Source organism: Aspergillus vadensis, assembly GCF_003184925.1.
Source record: "Aspergillus vadensis CBS 113365 unplaced genomic scaffold BO88scaffold_2, whole genome shotgun sequence".
NCBI classification, from domain to species: Eukaryota; Fungi; Ascomycota; class Eurotiomycetes; order Eurotiales; family Aspergillaceae; genus Aspergillus; species Aspergillus vadensis.
The window spans coordinates 1,697,979-1,716,655 of record NW_020292040.1 but is presented as its reverse complement, the minus strand read 5'-3'; the positions used below and the strand labels follow the sequence as shown (position 1 = coordinate 1,716,655).

At 48.9% G+C, this 18,677-nt stretch overlaps 8 protein-coding genes and 1 non-coding gene across 9 annotated transcripts; 3 read left to right on the top strand and 6 right to left on the bottom strand.

The window, feature by feature from the left end:
• Window positions 1-1,211: 1,211 nt before the first annotated feature.
• BO88DRAFT_380473 (2-deoxy-D-gluconate 3-dehydrogenase) lies at window positions 1,212-2,117 on the bottom strand (the record flags this gene model as incomplete). The annotated part of the gene is made up of 3 exons (XM_025704528.1): window positions 1,212-1,655; window positions 1,730-1,942; window positions 2,001-2,117. 3 exons carry the CDS (start codon window positions 2,115-2,117, stop codon window positions 1,212-1,214), a joined length of 774 nt encoding a protein of 257 aa, XP_025567553.1.
• A 120-nt stretch (window positions 2,118-2,237) lies between these two features.
• Window positions 2,238-3,629, bottom strand: BO88DRAFT_380468 (D-galactonate dehydratase). Its single transcript, XM_025704527.1, has 4 exons — window positions 3,440-3,629; window positions 3,164-3,385; window positions 2,656-3,116; window positions 2,238-2,603 (listed from the first exon to the last, which is right to left on the bottom strand). The coding sequence occupies exons 1-4, from the start codon at window positions 3,613-3,615 to the stop codon at window positions 2,311-2,313; spliced, it is 1,152 nt and encodes a 383-aa protein (XP_025567552.1). The 5' UTR covers window positions 3,616-3,629; the 3' UTR covers window positions 2,238-2,310.
• Window positions 3,630-4,225: 596 nt separating this feature from the next.
• BO88DRAFT_449624 (uncharacterized protein) lies at window positions 4,226-5,156 on the top strand (the record flags this gene model as incomplete). Its single annotated transcript, XM_025710509.1, has 3 exons — window positions 4,226-4,520; window positions 4,651-4,966; window positions 5,141-5,156. 3 exons carry the CDS (start codon window positions 4,226-4,228, stop codon window positions 5,154-5,156), a joined length of 627 nt encoding a protein of 208 aa, XP_025567551.1.
• Window positions 5,157-7,409: 2,253 nt separating this feature from the next.
• BO88DRAFT_411149 (uncharacterized protein) lies at window positions 7,410-7,819 on the bottom strand (the record flags this gene model as incomplete). The annotated part of the gene is made up of 2 exons (XM_025708028.1): window positions 7,410-7,569; window positions 7,635-7,819. 2 exons carry the CDS (start codon window positions 7,817-7,819, stop codon window positions 7,410-7,412), a joined length of 345 nt encoding a protein of 114 aa, XP_025567550.1.
• A 1,718-nt stretch (window positions 7,820-9,537) lies between these two features.
• BO88DRAFT_484638 (uncharacterized protein) lies at window positions 9,538-10,101 on the bottom strand (the record flags this gene model as incomplete). The annotated part of the gene is made up of 1 exon (XM_025712295.1): window positions 9,538-10,101. The coding sequence occupies one exon, from the start codon at window positions 10,099-10,101 to the stop codon at window positions 9,538-9,540; it is 564 nt and encodes a 187-aa protein (XP_025567549.1).
• Window positions 10,102-10,737: 636 nt separating this feature from the next.
• BO88DRAFT_468400 (MFS allantoate transporter) lies at window positions 10,738-12,608 on the bottom strand (the record flags this gene model as incomplete). Its single annotated transcript, XM_025711560.1, has 5 exons — window positions 10,738-11,435; window positions 11,511-11,974; window positions 12,021-12,087; window positions 12,135-12,345; window positions 12,390-12,608. 5 exons carry the CDS (start codon window positions 12,606-12,608, stop codon window positions 10,849-10,851), a joined length of 1,548 nt encoding a protein of 515 aa, XP_025567548.1. The 3' UTR covers window positions 10,738-10,848.
• A 242-nt stretch (window positions 12,609-12,850) lies between these two features.
• BO88DRAFT_422051 (FMN-dependent alpha-hydroxy acid dehydrogenase) lies at window positions 12,851-14,531 on the top strand (the record flags this gene model as incomplete). The annotated part of the gene is made up of 5 exons (XM_025708559.1): window positions 12,851-12,941; window positions 12,987-13,741; window positions 13,828-14,006; window positions 14,059-14,397; window positions 14,468-14,531. The coding sequence occupies 5 exons, from the start codon at window positions 12,851-12,853 to the stop codon at window positions 14,529-14,531; spliced, it is 1,428 nt and encodes a 475-aa protein (XP_025567547.1).
• A 281-nt stretch (window positions 14,532-14,812) lies between these two features.
• Window positions 14,813-16,916, top strand: BO88DRAFT_432123 (aminopeptidase C; the record flags this gene model as incomplete). The annotated part of the gene is made up of 3 exons (XM_025709339.1): window positions 14,813-14,923; window positions 14,984-15,729; window positions 15,782-16,916. The coding sequence occupies 3 exons, from the start codon at window positions 14,813-14,815 to the stop codon at window positions 16,914-16,916; spliced, it is 1,992 nt and encodes a 663-aa protein (XP_025567546.1).
• Window positions 16,917-17,414: 498 nt separating this feature from the next.
• BO88DRAFT_t40 lies at window positions 17,415-17,487 on the bottom strand. Its single transcript has one exon. It is a non-coding gene; the product is annotated as a tRNA-Thr (tRNA).
• Window positions 17,488-18,677: the final 1,190 nt, after the last annotated feature.

The window sequence follows — 18,677 nt, the reverse complement described above, 5'->3', positions numbered from 1 at the left end:
ATGGGATGTTAGACTCAAGTAATCCTAGCAGAATACTTCTAGCAGAAATAAAACTGCTCGGGCCAGCAAAAATCTACAAACGATGCGGCACAATGGCCTGGAAGGCTTCGTCATAGTACGAGCAGAATCTTTCGCTAGAAGGCTTGATGCGGCAAGATTGAGTGTAGATCGCGGAGATAGTAGCAGTTGAATTCCTGATTAATCAAAAACCAAACCAAAGCAACATGCAGCAAAGAAGTTGACTCGTAACGGGTGTCGGTGAAGCAGCGGTATACCGGATCGGGTTTAGTCTCCGCAAGGTTGCTGATCAAACAATCTGCACTAGTCCGGGTCTGGAAATGTTCTCGAGCTCTGGCCAGACCCTGCTTTCCCTCTTTTGGTAGTAGTCGGCAGTTGTCCGAATTGACGTGGTTTCAAGGATCATCCAGGTGCCGGCTACGCGGCAATATTTCAAGCTAATCTATGCTATTACTTCTGTATTATGTGTGGCAAGTGGAGGATGATTTGCTTCATGGGTGTCTCAGAAGGGTATCGTAGTATGCAGGGCAGTTTGTGATGATCCCCAATAGTATGTTATGTTCGTTACTAAACCATCATACTAGTCGGAGATGTACGGGAATGCTGACCACAGTGCGCTGCCTAGGGCATACTCAAAGTAGCCTCGAGACGAGAGCCTGATAGGGTCATGATGATCTCCAGTTCTTCATGCTTCCATATACGCATATCAGGCGTTTAGACTAATTACTTAGATATCTCTAGGCAGCATCGTTCTTTGAGCACTATCCATGATAGACCACGAGGAACTAGACTATAAGCTTATCTATATGATACATACCTAAAATTAACTGTGTGGGCCTCTTGCTTTATTCAGACAATACGGCATATAGATCCACTTCTGAGGGTTGCTAGAGAAATACTGTTTCTGGGATTGAACAAGCTCTTGCATTCTTAGGAATCATAAGAATGTCCATGGTGTTCGGGAATTTTGATTGTTTGCTCTTCCTTTCTTTCTTAAATTACAATCTCGTATATGTGTATATATATATATTTATATTTTCTTGTATATTTTTAAGTGACATGACATAGTTCATTATTTAGGTCTAGAAATGAACTGTTTCCCAGCTTCGGTCTCACACTGTAACACTGAGCTCTGTACCCCGAAATGTCCAGAAAGGACTGACTAGACTGGTACAACACACCCAAAAGAATCTCTACCTCCCCATCCACCCCCCATCAACCAACATCACACTCCCGGAAACATACCGACTCGCCTTTCCGGCTAAGAAAACCGTAACGCCCTTAAAGTCCTCCGCGGTTCCCCACCTCCCCGCTGGAATACGTTCGAGTATACTCTTCGCGCGGTCCTGATCATTCAACAGCGCCGTATTCATCTCCGTAGCCACATACCCCGGCGCCACCGCATTAACATTGATACCCTTGCTCGCCCATTCGTTTGACAAAGCTTTTGTGAGTTGCGCTACGCCGCCCTTCGCAGCCGCATACGCTGGGACTGTAATACCTCCCTGGAAGGAGACCAGCGAGGCCACGTTGATGATGGAGCCGCGGTGGCCGGTGGCGTCTGGGGTGCGAGTGAGCATGTAGGCGCCGATGTCGCGGCACAAGGTGAAGATGGTGGTTAGGTTTGTTTGGAGGACCTATGTATCAATTTCATTTGGTTAGTGTACGGGCGGTTTGAAGGACGGGGGAAGGGAGGAACTGAAGAACTGACTTCGTCCCAGTCGCTGTCTGGAAATAGATGGCTGGGATGGCGTCGTTGAATGCCTGCGCAGTTGACTAGGATGCTGATGTCGTGGCCGTCGGAGAGGAGGGTAGGGGTGAGTTGTGAGACGGATTCGCGGGAGGAGAGGTCTGCGGTGTAGATAGTTGCTTTGCGGCCGAGGGATTCGATGCGTTGTTTTGTTTCGGTGTTGGAAGTGTCTCTCTATTTCGTACAAGTTAGAGTTTGTAGTTGGTGTATAGTAGATAGTAATGGTGGATACCTGGACGAGAATCACGTCGCTGCCGGCTTCGGCTAGGGCAATGGCCATTTGCTGGCCGATGCCGCGAGTGCCGCCGGTGACGAGGGCGGTTGTGTTCTCGAGAGAGAAGAGGTCCATTATTTACAGTCAATTGAGTAGAAGTGATTGAGTATGGCTTGTGAACACTATGTTAATACTACTATGAGCTATAGCTGGTATATGTATTCGGACCGATATCCGAGGCACCCCCACGCTCTCCGCATTCTCAGACGTCAGGATGCAGATCACCTCCGCATTCACCCCCACATTCTGTCCTACAAGTCTAAGCTATCTACCACTCGCGAATACCCCCATCGACGCCATAGAATTCCTTCGGTAGCCATGGCTCCGATTCCCGACTGATTCTACGCACCATCTCCTCGTCGATCTCCACTCCCAGCCCCGCTCCTGTAGGCGCTGGCACATATCCCTCTTCGATGTTGAACACCGTGGGATTTGTTAGGTAGCTTGTGAGGTCAATGTCACCGGCTTCAACGTTGTAATGCATTCCGAGCGACATTTCTTGGATGACGAAGTTCGGGGTTGAGAGGGCGACTTGCATTGAAGCTGCGAGGGCAATTGGACCTGACAATATCATTAACGCCCGAAACGTGTAGAGAAGTGGGATGTAGCTCACCAAGAGGACAGTGCGGCGCAATCGCCACGTCATAAGTCTCCGCCATGGTCGCAATTCGCTTTGTTTCCGAGATCCCACCAGCATGCGCAATATCCGGCTGCAGCACATCCACTGACGCATCCTCGAGGAACCGCTTCACATCCCACCTAGTATACAATCGCTCACCAAAGGCGATTGGGATAGTCGTGTGCTGAGAAAGCTGCTTGATAGCTTCGGGATGCTCAACAAGCAGGGGTTCCTCGATGAACAAAGGACGGTAAGGCTCAAGTGCTTTCGCGAGCTGCTTAGCCATGGGGCGATGTAGACGGCCGTGGAAGTCGAGACCAGCATCAAGACCGAGAGCCTTGACCTGTTTGATGCGCTCAATGCAGGAGTCTAGTACGGATGGCGAGTCGAGCCAGTTCATGTCTTCTGTCGCGTTCATCTTGACGCATTTGAGTCCCTGTGCGAGACGTGCCTTGCTGGGTACTATTAGGATTGGGACGCGAACAGCGGGAAAGTTACTTACGCAGCTACTTCAACATCACTCGGCCGATCACCTCCAATCCAAGCATAAACCTGTACCTTGTTGCGTACCTTGCCTCCGAGAAGCTGGTACACCGGTACGTTCAACCTCCGCCCTTTTAGATCCCACAATGCGATGTCAATGCCGGACAAGGCGGACATGAAAACGGGCCCACCGCGATAGAAACCCAGCCGCCAGATAGTTTGCCAGATGTGCTCGATGTCACTGCTCAATTAGCACTAAAACAAGATAAGAACAAAGAAAATTGAGGAAGCATACTCAGCCTCATAACCAACAAGCCTCCCAATGATCTCATCCAACGCACCCTCCACAGCCTGTGTATGCCCCTCAAGCGTAGCCTCACCCCAACCAAACTTATCTTCGTTGTCCGTCACCTTGACAAAAAGCCAGCGCGGCTTGACGCGAAAGTACTCGATAGACTTGATGGGAGCCATGATTCTGGGCAATTGGAATTAGCAATGAGCTTGCTTTTGCAATGACGCCGTAGCTACTCAACAGACAAAGTATTTATGTAGCACCCCCACGCAATACAGCTTCTAGATCTCCAACGATAGCAGCTGCAACAACCCCCATACCCCGCGTGGGGGTAGCACAGCAGCTGTAGACCGTGGGGGGAGAGGATGAAGTCGGGAATTTCACATTATTGGTGGATCAATAAATGGCGTGCATATCCGAATCTGCGGGTTGCTCGCGCATTGATGGATCGGAAAAGTGGACCGGTTATCCGGGCGGTGCCATATTTATCAGGCCAGGATATGATATGGACTTTATTTCCGGCGATGATGCTGTGGATGGGCAATTGTTGGACTGGTAGGGTGGTATTATAATGTTGCCATGGTTGATCTTATTGTCAGAACACTCCGCTTGTTGATGATATTATGATAGCATAACTACTTATCCCGTATAGGTGAAACATTGTCCGCTAATATGTCACCATTACTCTGAATATGAACAAAATTGTTATAACAATCCAACTTTCCCTACCACTAACTAACCTAATCAGCATTCAAGTGATAATCAGACACACATACTTTCACAAGAACAATGCCAGACCCAGACTCTGTCTCCAACAACTCCTCTTTGCTCTTTTCCTCTGACGATGAACATAGCAGTGGCCACTACGATGCGGATGATCTTCGCGGAGAAGATGATGAATATTTCCAACAATGTCATATCTGCGGCTACGCGTTCTACTTGAATAGGTTTTCACCAGACGCACACGACCTGAATGATGTCACCTTCCACCATCCCCAAAAAGGTATCTGTAAAGCCCAAAAATTGGAGAATTTGGATATGTATGGCGATTATCAGTCATGCTGGTGGATGCCTCGTCGGATGAGTAAGCTAACCTGCTACCTACCATCATAAGTACTTACTGCGTGAGGTCGACATCATGGCCTGGAAAACCGCTGGAGGCCGAGGAAAAGTTGTCTGGAGGTTTGATTGCTACTGACACAAATACCCGCCAGTTCTACACAACATTAAAAACGATGGGTGCCAGATATCCGGCGTTACCATACCACGAATGAACTATGGCACCTTCTTTGTACCTTGGAAGAAGACTGATGGTTTGATCTACGAGCCTCGTACAAGTGAGCAAAGGCGGAAGGTGGTCATGCCGATGGTTAAGGTTGTGATCGATGAAGAAGGTCATACCCTCATGAGCGGGTATGAAGACGATATTTCCCATGACTGGATGGGATATCCAGTCCACGCACGGTGCTGGGAACTGCTCATGCACCACAACCTAGGCGATATTGCGAACAAGAACCTGAAGGTTCTCATGTTAGCTTTAATACAGAGGCATGAGGAGAACTCGTGGAGACGGGTGTGTGGGATGCCAGACGAGTGGTTTGGAGGTAGATATGCATCTTTTATATCCATTCCTTGTGTGCAAGATGCTTGAACATATCGCTGCCTTTGTTGAGTGGACTAATGGTTGAACTAATGCTGTGTCAGACCCGGTCCGGACTGAGTGTGTCAAAACAGCGCTGGAGCAGACTACTCAAAAGCGAACTAGAAACAAAGGGAAGGTTTCTCAACCTCAACCGAAGGTTACTCCGAAGGTCCGAGAGTCTATGCTTCTGCTTCTCCCATGGGAAATATTGAATATGGTGTTCGGCTTTCTGCCTTCTCAGGCAGTTATCAATGTACAAAGAGCCCTCCATCTAACCTTGGACGATGACTTCTGGCACTCACGGATAAGCACCAAGATCTTTCATGAAGTGAAAACACCTACGCCCCGAACTAATTGGAAGCACTTATGCCTGAAACTGGAAAGACGGCTAGAGAAGTCGGAGGCGTTAGCTACACGGCAGCGCCTACTGACTTGTTTAGATGAGATATATTCATTGTGTAGCACTAATTAATGCGAGACTAACTAATAACCAGTAAATACTTGATACTCGGTTGTATATTTAGAAAGTATTCTGCGCAGTAGCAGAGGTCAGTAGAGATCAGTATGCCCTATACTTAAGGGCAATACGCATCCCTCGAGAACAAGCCAGATTATAACAGTAAAAACGCCACAGTCCTCCATCATTGGCAACCCCGAGATTGTCCCCAAGATTGCGTCCCCAGCAGATACGTATGCGCAAGATGGCCGAGTTAATTACCACATCCTGGGCCAGTTGTCGAAAAAAATAATCCCGGTACGCTAGGTACTGTTTGACTCTTCTTTCGAAACGATAACTCTGATTGCACTAAACGGAAACGATTGAACTAGCTAAGGATCATAAAGGAGGGGACCAGCGGGAACCCCTATTCCTCTTGCCATCCTGCCCGAAACGGCAGGTGCCTCCCGCTTCCGTTACTAGGAAAGCGCCCGACAGTACGCTAACCGCCAGGCCGAAAACAATATATCGCGTGTATCTGGTCACCTGACAACAGATATGTTCATATCTATGACAATAGGCATCTGGCACCGCTTTGCAGCATCTACGCTCATGATATCAACCCCATTGAGCTGAAATATATCATGTAGAGTCTTTCAGCGAATTCCTTCTTCCGCGTAGTATGAGATCATAGAACGTCTCTGGATGGGCAATTGGCCGCGCACAGTTCTCTCAAAGTTCGTTACCATGGATATATACTTGGGTTGGATAGGGACGTGCCTTTGCTAAGCCTCCGGACTTCGGAGTCCTCGACAGATATATTCTGAGGTTATCAAGTTTCGACGTTGTTTCTTTGTGTTATGAACCGTTCTATTCCTTGTGATTGTCTTGAAGCTGATTCATCACTGATAACCCTTTTACTAGAGTTTATGCGGGAAGGTAGAACTTCTGGTTTCCCTTATAGAAGCTGTAATGGACGGGTGCATTCGGTCTTGCATGGTTAGGAAATGTGACGGACTCCAGCGATATGAAGTCGCTCAAAGAAGGAGAGCCGTTCCATGTGGCAAGCCTCGTTCTGAGAGACCGATGTGACTGTAGGGAGGAGCTGGGCTACGTTTCCGCTCATAATGAGTATTCTGGCTGATAGGTGAAAGTCAACGAGCGGATTGGTGCAAGTGCTTTCACTTATTGTGTGGCCATCTCGAAGAAGGCTTCTCTTATAGACTAATGCTTTTTCGTTCGGCCGTTGAAGCCGTACAAAGAACAATGCTTGCCTTTAGTAAGTAGAACTGCTGCAGTTCGAGCCAAAGTATCTTGAAGAAAGTGACCAGTGATCTCGACATATCTTCAGGGCTCTCTGAATTATCAAATAGCCCCGATGAGTCACGTAAGATTAGTTTTTGGCAGTCTCTGTCTTTAAGGACCAGGTATCCTGCCGTAAGCTGTCGCCATGTGAAGGGGTTCTAGGAGCATTTCACTCGTGTCGCTGGTGACCATATTCATTGCAGCTAGAACCACCTTTTGCTGGTATCTCCTAAAGTTCGTCATTCAACAACTTCGTTGATTCAATATCGGTAATATTGAGCGCCCTCATGACAATTAGTAACGCTAGATCAGTAGGTTCCAAAGAGTCAGTTCAGGCCTTTCTTCTTTTGGTATGCCTCTGGGTCTCCGTCCTTAGATGACCAACTTCAAGGCAGCATTTGATTATCAACGTCTTCTCCCATCTCGGCGGAGCCAGAGGGGATTCCATTCAACTATCTAAGAACAGTAACTAAGAACCGGGGCCAAACGCCATCAGCGCACCCCGAAGGGCCGCACAGGACTTACATTGCCTGTTCCAAACCATTGAGTCAGTGTGAATGCATGTATAAAGGATCAGGGAGTGCTCACCATTAGGATCGGGAGGACGGGCGGCGGCCAGACCGGGCGGAGGCATCACCACGGCCGGAACCACCACGGCCAGAATAAGCAACCGGACGATGACCGGAAAAGATACTAGCATCAGTAACAATCAAAGGATTATCAAGGGAGCTACCAGGCACAGAATCCGCGCTAAACCCATACAGAGTTCATGTCGGCCGGAAAAATGACTGTTATAATGAAGGATATATACTCACACATCAACTTCATCCAAGTTAAAAGCATCATCAATCAAGCGCAGGAGATCATTAACATAGTCTTCGAAGGAGCTGGCTACGGCAGCAGAAGCCACACAAGCGCGTTGGGCCCCGTACTCCAGGAGCACATTATCACAGAGATCCGCTAAAGTCCATGGCAATAGTTTGTGTATTTTCCGAGTCATCTCGTCTTAAATCATAATTATGCTCAAACAATCAACAGCCGGTTTCGCCTGTTTCGATGATATTATCATATCGTTCCGTTTTTATGTGCCAGTAGCAACTCTTATAGATAATTATGCTTTGAGGTCTTCATCCCCATATAAAGCGTATCTGATTGCCTGTCTTGCTTGTCGGATAGCAGGTTGTTTATTGCCAGATTTGTCGATATCTGACACCCCCAGGATATCTCTCTTAGTCCTTCTCATAACAGAGAGTCATTCTGCTGCGATAAATGAAGAATGCATACCATACAGGTAGTAATTCTGGTATGTCCGTAAGATTCACCTTGTACTCTTCAGATCGTTGTGCATAATCCTTCCTGGGTTAGTATTATGATCCACATTCCGCTGACGTTCCCGGCTGAACTTCCGCTATATAGCACGGAAGCATATATTTGTTAAGAACACTTAACAAGGCAATATCGGGAGCCATAGCTCTTTAATACTATTGTATCTCCCGAACCGGCTTGTACGACGCTGTGAAGAGAGAACGTACAGTTGCTATATGCAATGGCCCAGCAGCACAAACAACGGCCCAATGGGCCAGCTGGTAAAGGCAGAACAAGACCACTCTGAGACGACGGAACCTCAGCGGTCCATAGGACCTACTAGAAGTGGATAAAGCGTGCCGAATGACAGCACCTTATTTGCTCATAATTAAACTGTTCAACAAGGGTGGCCCATTGGGCTTGCTGGATAGCAATGGTGAGATGAAACAAGCAAAACGCCGAGACTGTTCTTAACAGCGGCCCACTGAGCAGTCAATATAGGCCCATAGGGCTACTAAAAGAGATTTTGGTGATTCATACACCTACGCAATATTAGCGTGCGTTCAACGTCTTGAACTTAGTATTCCATTATTGGCGAAAAGGGGAAGAGACGGTATGGAAGGGAGAGAATATTCAAAAAGATGGGAAAGCAAAGTGGGAAGCGCAATGAAGGAAGATTGCACTCACCTTTTCCTGTTATTTCTTTGTATCCGGAATATGTTCATGATTTAAACTTGAGCTCCCCATAAAACCTGGGAATATGAACGGAGGACCCATCTCATAAACCCAATTTGGGTTTCGTCGATAGGGTATATGTTTTCATCGACATCACTAAAGTAGTTTGGCGAGTTCAGATGCATTAGGCGTACTCCAACTGTTGTGTATTTAGCGATTAAGTATCTTGGTATACTACTTATAGAATCCTTTTCGGAAGTGCTAGACAATTTCCCTTGATGGACCAATTCTTGATTTTAAAGACCAATACTTCGTATTTTATGAAGGTATTTAAGTTGAGGGGACAATGCAGAAGGAAGATTACGAAGGGGGAAAGTAGCATTTTATATCCCTCCCCGAGTCCGAGGCAGGCAATGAATAATCATAGTAAATGGAATAAGTGGCAATTCAATCAGCGCACAGTCAATATATCAGTGATCAGTTGTAGTGATATTTGGAGAGTAAGGAGGGAATCATCGGGGTTTATGTGAATACATATCGTAGTCTTCTGGATGAGGAGGACAAGAAAGGGAATACCAACTATTGGATTGCAGTGCTTAGGGTAGGCCAGTATCAAAATGTGAATGGCTTCGTCCTCGGGTCTTTATCAACCTTTGATTGAGAAGATTTAACTTTAAAAAAAATGGCAATCAATGCTGCGTGAAATATCATCATTTGAACCACTCTAAGCCTTGACCCTTATATGCTCAAACCCTCCAGCTGCGCGAGAAGCTTCCCCGAGTACATCGGTTCCAGATCGCATCCGTATCGCTGTCCATGGCCATGCCCCATACCCCTAATATTGCTTTGGACAATTAACAGCTCTCGTCGATGCTGTTCGAGCTGCTCAAGTAGAGACGCATACTTAGGCCCACGCATATCCAGACTTCCTTGATCATGTGCTTTTTCCATTTCCTGCACATGAGCTCGAGCAGCACCGAGCTTGGAATTTTGGGCCTCAAGCTCTTTCGAAAGGGGTGAAAGGGTCTGTGAATTTACTGGTGCGATGGAAGACTTATTGGCTTTGCGATCCTGTGATGCTTCGAGTGTGCTGAGCTTTGCTCTTATCATCTTGTTCTCCTTGCGTTGTGCTTCAATATCCCTCATAAAGGCCGACAGTCTTTCACGATGCATTTGCTCCATGGTCACCTTCAAGTCTCGTTGTGCCCTTTCAGCAGCGGCCAGCTTAGCGTTAATCTCCGCAGTGTTCTGGCGCAGCATCTCGGCGGATTCTTTGTCCTTCTCTGCGAGAGCTTCCTTCATCATTTCCCGAAGGTCATCTAGCTCCCTCCTCCACCCGTCACACTAAGCCTATTCTAGACTCCGCGTTCCTGAACCGGTCTTAGGTTTAGCCTTATCGCTATACTCCCTGGATTCATCTCTCTTACTTATTCGTGCTTTAGTTACACTTGGAAACATGGATACAGAATTCCGCGATGACCTACTTCAAAGCTACTCAGATGCAGAACTCATCTAGCACATTGTTTCATCACCCCCTGCAGACTCCTCTCTAATGAGCCGAGTATCCTCCCTCTCTCCAAAATATATCTCCAAGTCCTTCTCTAACCCGTCCGACGCCGAAGACTCAATAAAAGCCACAGAGCTAGCTCATAGCCTAGGGATACCCTGCCCTACAATACGAAGGATAGTCACTAGCAACCGGAACGTATACAGCATCATGGACCGAATCGGCGGATCAACACTAGACGACATCTGGACAAGTCTAGGATGGTTCATTTAGACGTGACTACGAGGCACTGGCTTCTATGCAGTCGCGGTTTACTCATTTTCCGGCTGGGAGGAGGTTTGAGCTACTGAACGTTGGTGGACCTACTAGACGGCGAGTTTCGTAGGTGTCGTGCTCATGATGGAGGATAGTCTTTCACGTCAAGTGGAGTTGTCAATAATATGTCTTTCCCTCTGTTCACTCGTCTTAACCTTGAAAATCCCTCAACCAAACCCGTATCTGTCCCTGATTACATACCAAGATCCCACAGGTATCTCTCCCACCTAATAAACATACCTAAAATTCAAATTCTCCTTATCAGTCAGATCCCCAAACGCCACCACATCATCCCCATCCCCACTGCCAACCCCAACCACATCCCCATCCTCCCTCATCCTCATCTTATCCCTCCTCCGATTCTCCCACGCCAACACAGCCCTTAGCACCCCAATCAACGCAATTTCAATAAAATTGGCCACAACCATCGACCAAATCCCCAAGGTATACCGCGGCGCCTGCTCGGAGCGATAGAAAAACGGCCCCGCAATGTTACCCGCACACACGCCGAGGAAGATCATCGCGTTAGTGACGACCTTCTTTGTATGGCCTGCGATATTACCAGTTAAGATGGACAGGATGAGCACGAAGGAAGCGTTGTATGAGCCTGTCAGGTAATAGCAGATTAGACGGCCGACTTGGTTAGTGGCGGGAAGGAAGGCGAGGCCGAAGGAGCCGGCTAGGTTGGGGAGGAGGAAGAAGATGGCGGTTAGACAGCGGTTGTTGGGGGGGAGGCGATCGTTGATGAAGACGGCGATGATGATCATTAGAGAGGTGAAGGCGCCGTAGGGGATTTGCATTAGGGTTGTTACCACTGCCATCGTGTTGTTAGTCTTGGTGCTAACTTAACAATGATATATATATAGCCAGAAAAGTAGAGGAAACATACGTGTTGAGAACCCAAATCCTTGGATGATCAGAGTGCCAAAGTTGGAGATTCCTCCATTGGGAATATTGCCTGACAGTCCAAGGAGCAGGAATACCCAGACTTTCCAGTCGAGGAGGGCTTCGAGGACTTGTGTTGGCTTGAGAGTTTTATTCTCAACACCGGTTTGATTGTCGCGGAGTCGCTCGATGGTTAGTCGTCTTTCTCGAGTGGAGAAAGTACGGGCATTGACGGGGGAATCAGGTAGAAAGATCGTGATAAGTATACCCCAGAATGCACAGAGGGCGCCGATGATGAGAAATTCATACTTCCAGGAGGCGAGGGCACCATTGATCTGCCCGATGCCATAGCCTAGAAGACCGCCCAGCGCAATTCCAGCTCCATTGGCTGTGTACCAGATTCCGATGCGGATGGGCTGCTCGCGTCGCGTGTACCACATGCTGGTAATGAGCATGAAGGCGGGATCACTGGATTGTTAGTTACGATTTTCTGCATACCGTGTATAGCACTTACCTGCATGCTTCAGCGGCCCCGGATATCACCCGCAGAACAGCCAGCTGAGTGAAGTTCTTTGCAACAGCTGCCACTATTAGACATCCAATCAATTTATATTTGCAGTGTACTCACCCTGTAGCATCAGAAAGAATCCCCATAGGAAGATATTCACGCCCAGGTACTTGCCCACAGGGAAGCGCTGGAGGAGAAAGTTGGTAGGCAACGCCCAGACAAGGAAGCCAAAGTAGAAGACAGATGACAGCCATGAGTATTGCTCGCCCGTCAATTTCAGGTCATCCTTGATGCCAAAGATGGCTGCATATGACAGCGTAGTTTTGTCAATCTGTCCGTGTCAGAAGATCCCATTCGAGGAATCTGCACACTCACGTAGTAGAACGCATAGCAGACTGAGAGGAACGGCAGGATGACCCAGTCTATCTTGCGCACTAGTTTCTTCAGCTCTTCGGGCTCAGCTGATTCCAATTCACCGCCATCTGCAAGGAGGGCGAGTGCCGTATCTCCATGGCTGACTTTGCCGGGGTGATGGATGTCCTCGACATGCGAAGGGGACCGCTTGTGAGCATCTTCTGGGTGTTCCGTGGCCATGGTGCCTACTATTGCGGAGTATGAATGAGATGAGGAGATCCATACTCGCAGGACCAATGTATACAACCCCCAAGCCAAGTCTGGGGTCAAGGTTAGCGTGGGGGATCGGCATCACCCGCAGCGGATATTTCTCCGCATTTTGACCGGCTAATCCGGGGTTGGGGTTAGACTTGGCGAGACCATTTTCTCCGCAGTTGACATTTGTTCTTTCTCCTTAACATTGAGTCACTATTGAAAGCAGAATGTCGATACTGAGTCGAGAGGAGGTTGAGAAGCACTCGACACGCGAGTCGTGTTGGGTAGCTATTCATGGTTCCGTTTACGATGTCACTGGTAAGTTCAATTGGGGCTATCATCGCCAATTACTCACACCGCCAGAATTCCTCGATGAGCATCCTGGTGGTGCCCAAGTAATTCTTCGCTGCGCAGGCAAAGACGGTACTGCAGACTTCGATTCAGTCCACGATAAAGACGTGCTCTCGCAAGCTCTGCCTCCATCGGCACTCAAAGGCAATGTCCAACCAGACACTCTCGCGAAGGCATACAGACCCCTTCCCAAGACATCGGCGACAGCAGAAGAAAACCCCCCGCCTCCGCTAAGCAGTATAATAAACCTAAATGACTTCGAGAAAGTAGCTCAGCAACATCTTCCCCCTCACGCATGGGCATATTATTACTCTGGAGCCGACGATGAGATCAGCAAACGCGAAGGTCAGGAAGCTTACCAGAGGTTGTCCTTCCGTCCTCGAATTCTCCGCAGCATTCGCAGCGTAGACACGACCACCTCGATTCTGGGCCAGTCTGTCTCGTTGCCTGTCTACATGAGCCCGTGCGGGATTGCCAAATTTGCTCATCCGGACGGAGAATGCGCAATGGCCGTCGCAGCTGGCGAGGAAGGATTGGCACAGGTGTTGGCGAATGGCTCTAGCATGTCCATTGATGCTGTGCGTGCGGCTGGAATTCGCCCTAACCAGCCGCTCTTCCAGCAGGTGTATGTCAACAAAGACATAACAAAGTCGGAGGAGACAGTCCGACGAGCTGTGAAAGCAGGTGCTAGTGGCATTTGGATCACAGTCGATTCCCCTGTTGTTGGGAAGCGGGAGATGGATGAGAGATTGAACCTTGAGGTTCAGGTAATAAGGTACTATGAATAGCTCGAGAGCGATTCTGACTTCTACAGGCACGCGACTCTTCTGCCAAAGGATAAGGTGTCGCAAAGACCATGGCCAGCTCCATCTCGCCGTATATTGACTGGGATATTCTCAAATGGGTCCGCGGACTTACCGATTTGCCGGTTGTGATTAAAGGTATCCAGTGTGTGGAAGATGCAGTTTTGGCATATCAACATGGAGTACAGGGAATAGTTCTGTCCAACCATGGTGGAAGGTCTCAAGATACGTATGTGGAATTCGAGCCCCAAACATATATTCCATAAGCTCACACTCAACAGGGCACAACCTCCACTTGTCACTTTACTCGAGATCCGACGATATGCACCATACCTTATCGAAAGTAACATGCAAATCTTCATCGACGGAGGCATTCGACGTGGAACAGATGTTCTGAAAGCTCTTGCATTAGGAGCAACCGCTGTTGGGCTTGGACGACCATTCCTGTTCAGTCTGGCAGCAGGTTATGGAGCCGACGGGAACCGTCGGGCCATTCAAATCTTGCGGCAGGAAATCGAGATGAACATGGTATTTTTGGGAGTGACGAAGCTGTCGGAATTAGGGCCACATTTGGTGAATTCGATGAGGCTAGAGCGAGATGTAGTTGGCTCTGTGAAATTGTGAAAAGAGGTTGTGTAGAATACTGGATATGGTTATATCCCCAATCCACATTGTATGGTTCACATCCAGGCACAGCCTTAACCGGAACACAGACCAGTTCGCACTAAATGGCGTTAAGAGGGGCATGGGCTGACCAGTGCATGTTAGTGCGTAAGCACTATTCCCCATGGAATTGGCACGGGCTTATCGAAGCCATTCGGATAGCGGGAACACCACGGAATTAATCTGGCTGGTGGATGTCACAAACAATGCTTGTGCTTAGTTCCCCTCCCTGCTAATTTTCACTCGGTACCTGGCTATTGCACTACTTTAACCCCCTCATCTGTCCTCTTCCAACATTCTTCTTACGCCCTCAAAAATCATCTGTTCATTCACTTTCTTTTTAACACACTTCAGATATTCCAACTCAACCAAATGGCTTCCTCCGCAGAACCCCAGACAGCCCCCTTCGGCACTTGGGACAGTCCCATCACAGCCGCAACCCTGACGTCAAAAGGAATCAGTTTCGCCGGCATCGCCGCCACGGTCCGTCCCTTTTCCCTCTCCATTTTACTACATCCGAACTAAACTGACCTCTCTCGTCAGGCGGATGGTATCATCTACGTGAACGAAGGCCGCCCTGCCGAAGAAGGCCGCAATTGCATCGTCGAATGGCGCAACAACCAGCCCCGTGACGTTCTACCAGCTGCGTACAGTGCTCGCACCGCCGTCCACGGCTATGGCGGCGCGGCCTTCAACACCACGTCAGATGGGAAGGTCATTTTCGCAGACTGGAAGACTCACGGGGTGTATATTTTGGATCCTGCAACCTGCGATGTAACAGCCGCCGTGGAGCCGGATGAAAAGATCTGGTACGCTGCGTTCAATTCGCACCCCAAGAGACCAGAATTGGTTTTCGCCATCAGGGAGGATCATCACGGCAAGGAGGTTGTCAACGAGCTTGTTGTAATTAATACTGAGAGTAAGAAGGTGGAGGTTGCAGCGACAGGAGCGGACTTCTACTCGCATCCCACTTTCAGTCCTACTGGTGATAGAGTGTCCTGGATCCAGTGGAACCATCCCGAGATGCCGTGGACCGGGACCGAGTTGTATTCTGCGCCTTGGAAGGATGAGAAGGTTGGAACGCCCGTGAAATTGGCAGGAAATGGCGATGAAGAAAGTATTTTGCAGCCGAGATGGGGACCGGACGGAACCTTGTTTTTCGTGTCGGATCGCACAGGATATTGGCAGTTTTATCGCTGGAGCCCGGATGGAAGTGATGCGCCCCGCGCTATCGTTATTGAAGGCCTGGAGAAGGGCGAGTTTGCTCATCCAGAATGGCTCCTGGGATCGTATGACCCTCTTACCTTTTTGCTCACATAGTATACATCTAACACGATGCAGTTGCACTTACGTTCTTCCAAACGCCAACACAATTGTCGCGGCCTGGACGCAAAACGCAACAGAGCGTCTCGTCATCATCGATCTCGAGAAAAACAGCTACACCTTCCCTGCCCACATCGCATCGCTCACGGGCATCCAACACAGCGCTGTGGCTCTGACATCTCCTACCAGCATTGCCGTCATCGCCAGCACTCCAACCGCCCCCAGCACAGTCTACCACATCTCTCTCACCACCAGCGATGCGTCTGCACCAACAGTCCTTCGCTCCTCCTCGTCTGTCACAATCTCCGACACCTACTTCTCTCGCGCTCAACACATCTCTTTCCCGCGCACCATCTCCACCCACCCTAACACCCTCTCACATGCCTTTTTCCTCCCTCCCACGAACCCCAAGTACAGCAGTGCCCCAGGCGAGCTTCCTCCACTCATCATCACCATCCACGGTGGCCCCACCATCCACACCGACCCCGGACTTAGCATGATGTGGCAGTACTACACCACACGCGGATATGCCGTTGCCCTCCTCAACTACGCCGGTTCCTCCGGCTACGGACGCGCCTACCGCAAACTCCTTAACGGAAGTTGGGGTGTACTCGACGTGCACGACGCCGCAGACTGCGCCCGCTACCTGATCTCCGAAGGCAAGGTGCACCCATCCCGCATTGGCATCACTGGCGTGAGTTCCGGTGGATACGCCACCCTCCAGGGAATCTGCATGTTCCCGACTCTGTTTACCGCTGCGGTCAGCGTCTCTGGCATTAGTGACGTCGAAGCCCTCGTGGCTGAAACACACAAGTTTGAGAGCCACTATGCCTTCCGGCTCTTGTTCGATGACAAGGTGCCCGAGACAGAAGAAGAGAAGCGGAAGGTGTACCGCGAGCGGAGCCCCAGGTTCCATGCGGATGTAATCAAGGCCAAGCTGTTGCTGTTGCAGGGTACAGCGGATGAGATTGTGCCGTTGAACCAGGCGCAGGCAATGGCTGATGATGTTCTGCGTAGCGGTGGGGTGGCCAAGTTGGTGATCTTCGAGGGCGAGGGACATGGGTACCCGCGCAAGGCGGAGAATGGCTTGCAGGCTAAAAAGGTGGAGGAGAGCTGGTGGAAGGAGAATTTGGCCGAGGTCAAGGGGGAGTGAGTGCGACCAGGCATGATTTGTCACAGCTAGATCGTTAAACACGGGTGGATGCCCAGTAGAAGAGATGCAATCTAGGCATACCTAGTTCTAGAATATAAAACAACTGCCATAATCTCATCGTTCCCTCAGTAGAACCGTAACCCATAACCCGAAACTAACAACTACATAGCGCAGGCCAGGAAAACCAACCAATTGGTTGTTGAAACATCCCTGGAATCCATCAGTGCCTAGTAGGATTAAGTACATCGCTCACCACCACATAGAACGATGCAACAGTCAGTGCTATCTACCATATAGACCACATTTGAGGTCCACAAATTAATACCTATACTGTTACTCTCACCCCGCTCGCGAAGAAATAACCAGATAAGAGCCATATACACGAAGAAAGGTGTCTGATATTGATCCCTCACACACTATATATATATAAAGATGACATGATAATCCTCACCACCCCAACACCCACCCCCGCCCCCCCACCAACAAAAACACAAAAAATGCTCACACTCGGATTCGAACCGAGGATCTCATGATTACTAGTCATGCGCTTTACCAACTAAGCCATGCGAGCAATTGATGCTGCTGAGGCAGGAATTTATGCCATAACAGGCTATCCTATAGTACTTAGGCGAAAACCCGTAACATGTGCTGATTAACCATAACCGACAATGCAAATGCCATACTACCTATGGCAAAATTTACATATAACAAAGGGCGCATTTAATCAATATCAATATCTACAGACTAGGTAGATTGTGGGACGGCGAGCCGATTAGCCGATCTGCAGACACCCGGGCTATGTATGCATGTATGCACTGCAGCCAAGAGACCGAGATGGAGTTGGATTGATTAAGAACGGCGATGGTGTGGTTCTCGGAGAGGGCCCGGATTGCATCAGTGCTTGATATGGATCCCGGGATACGACGTCGTAGGGGGTAATAGGCTTGTGGTCGCCGATGTGTTCGGTCGGTGTACAGGGGGGGGTTATCAATCACCGGATCGGGATCTGTGGGTGTTGAATGCGTCGGGAGCGGTGGTGGTGGCTGTGATGGTTCATGAAGAAAGGGGTGATTGGCATGTTATTCCGTACTTTGGGATTGAGTTTGTTTGGTGCAGGTGATAGGCATAGCTTGATTAGATTGTGGAGGCATGGAATGTGTCTTCAACTCTAGGTTGGGGATGTTAAGCAGTATAGGAGGAAGCGAAGCGAGTAGTACTATATTTGGTTTTGGTAAAGGGAAGGAGCAGTGTACATCAGTGTAAGATCCAAATATCTCTCCAATCACGACCAGTAAGATGATCTCAACAGTGTAGTCCGAGTATGCAACTCTAATTTCAACCCCTATATCCACTATAAACAGTGTAGACAGTACACGTCAAACCCATCCCAACACTTCTCCCCACAATGAGTTGAATAGAACGAAGGGAAAATTCTCCGAATAAATAACAAATCGATCAACCCTAAATACAAATTCAATTCCAAATATATCCTCAACATGCAAAACAAGATTACTGTACACCCACCCATTGCCTCACACTATCGATCTACTCAACCACTGATGGAGTGAACCATGGTTCAGTGAAGATAGTCAGCGACCGGGTCGGGGACCAAGCCAGCTAAAATCTGCACTAACCAACGAATCCCCGGCATTTCCATCCTTCCATTCCCCTTCGATCGTCTTGTTTCCCCTGCACATCCTCTCTCCGACCGTCCGAAGGAACCGCTGGTCCACGAGGGTGATATCTGCAGCTAGAATTAGG

Coding starts and splice junctions, on each gene's coding strand:
- BO88DRAFT_380468 (XM_025704527.1), bottom strand. CDS start 3,615: ATGGCTCCCATCAAGTCTATCGAGTACTTTCGCGTCAAGCCGCGCTGG. Junction 3,386..3,439: donor CTTGTTGGTTATGAGGCTGA/GTATGCTTCCTC, acceptor CTAATTGAGCAG/TGACATCGAGCACATCTGGC. Junction 2,604..2,655: donor TGCGCCGCACTGTCCTCTTG/GTGAGCTACATC, acceptor TGATATTGTCAG/GTCCAATTGCCCTCGCAGCT.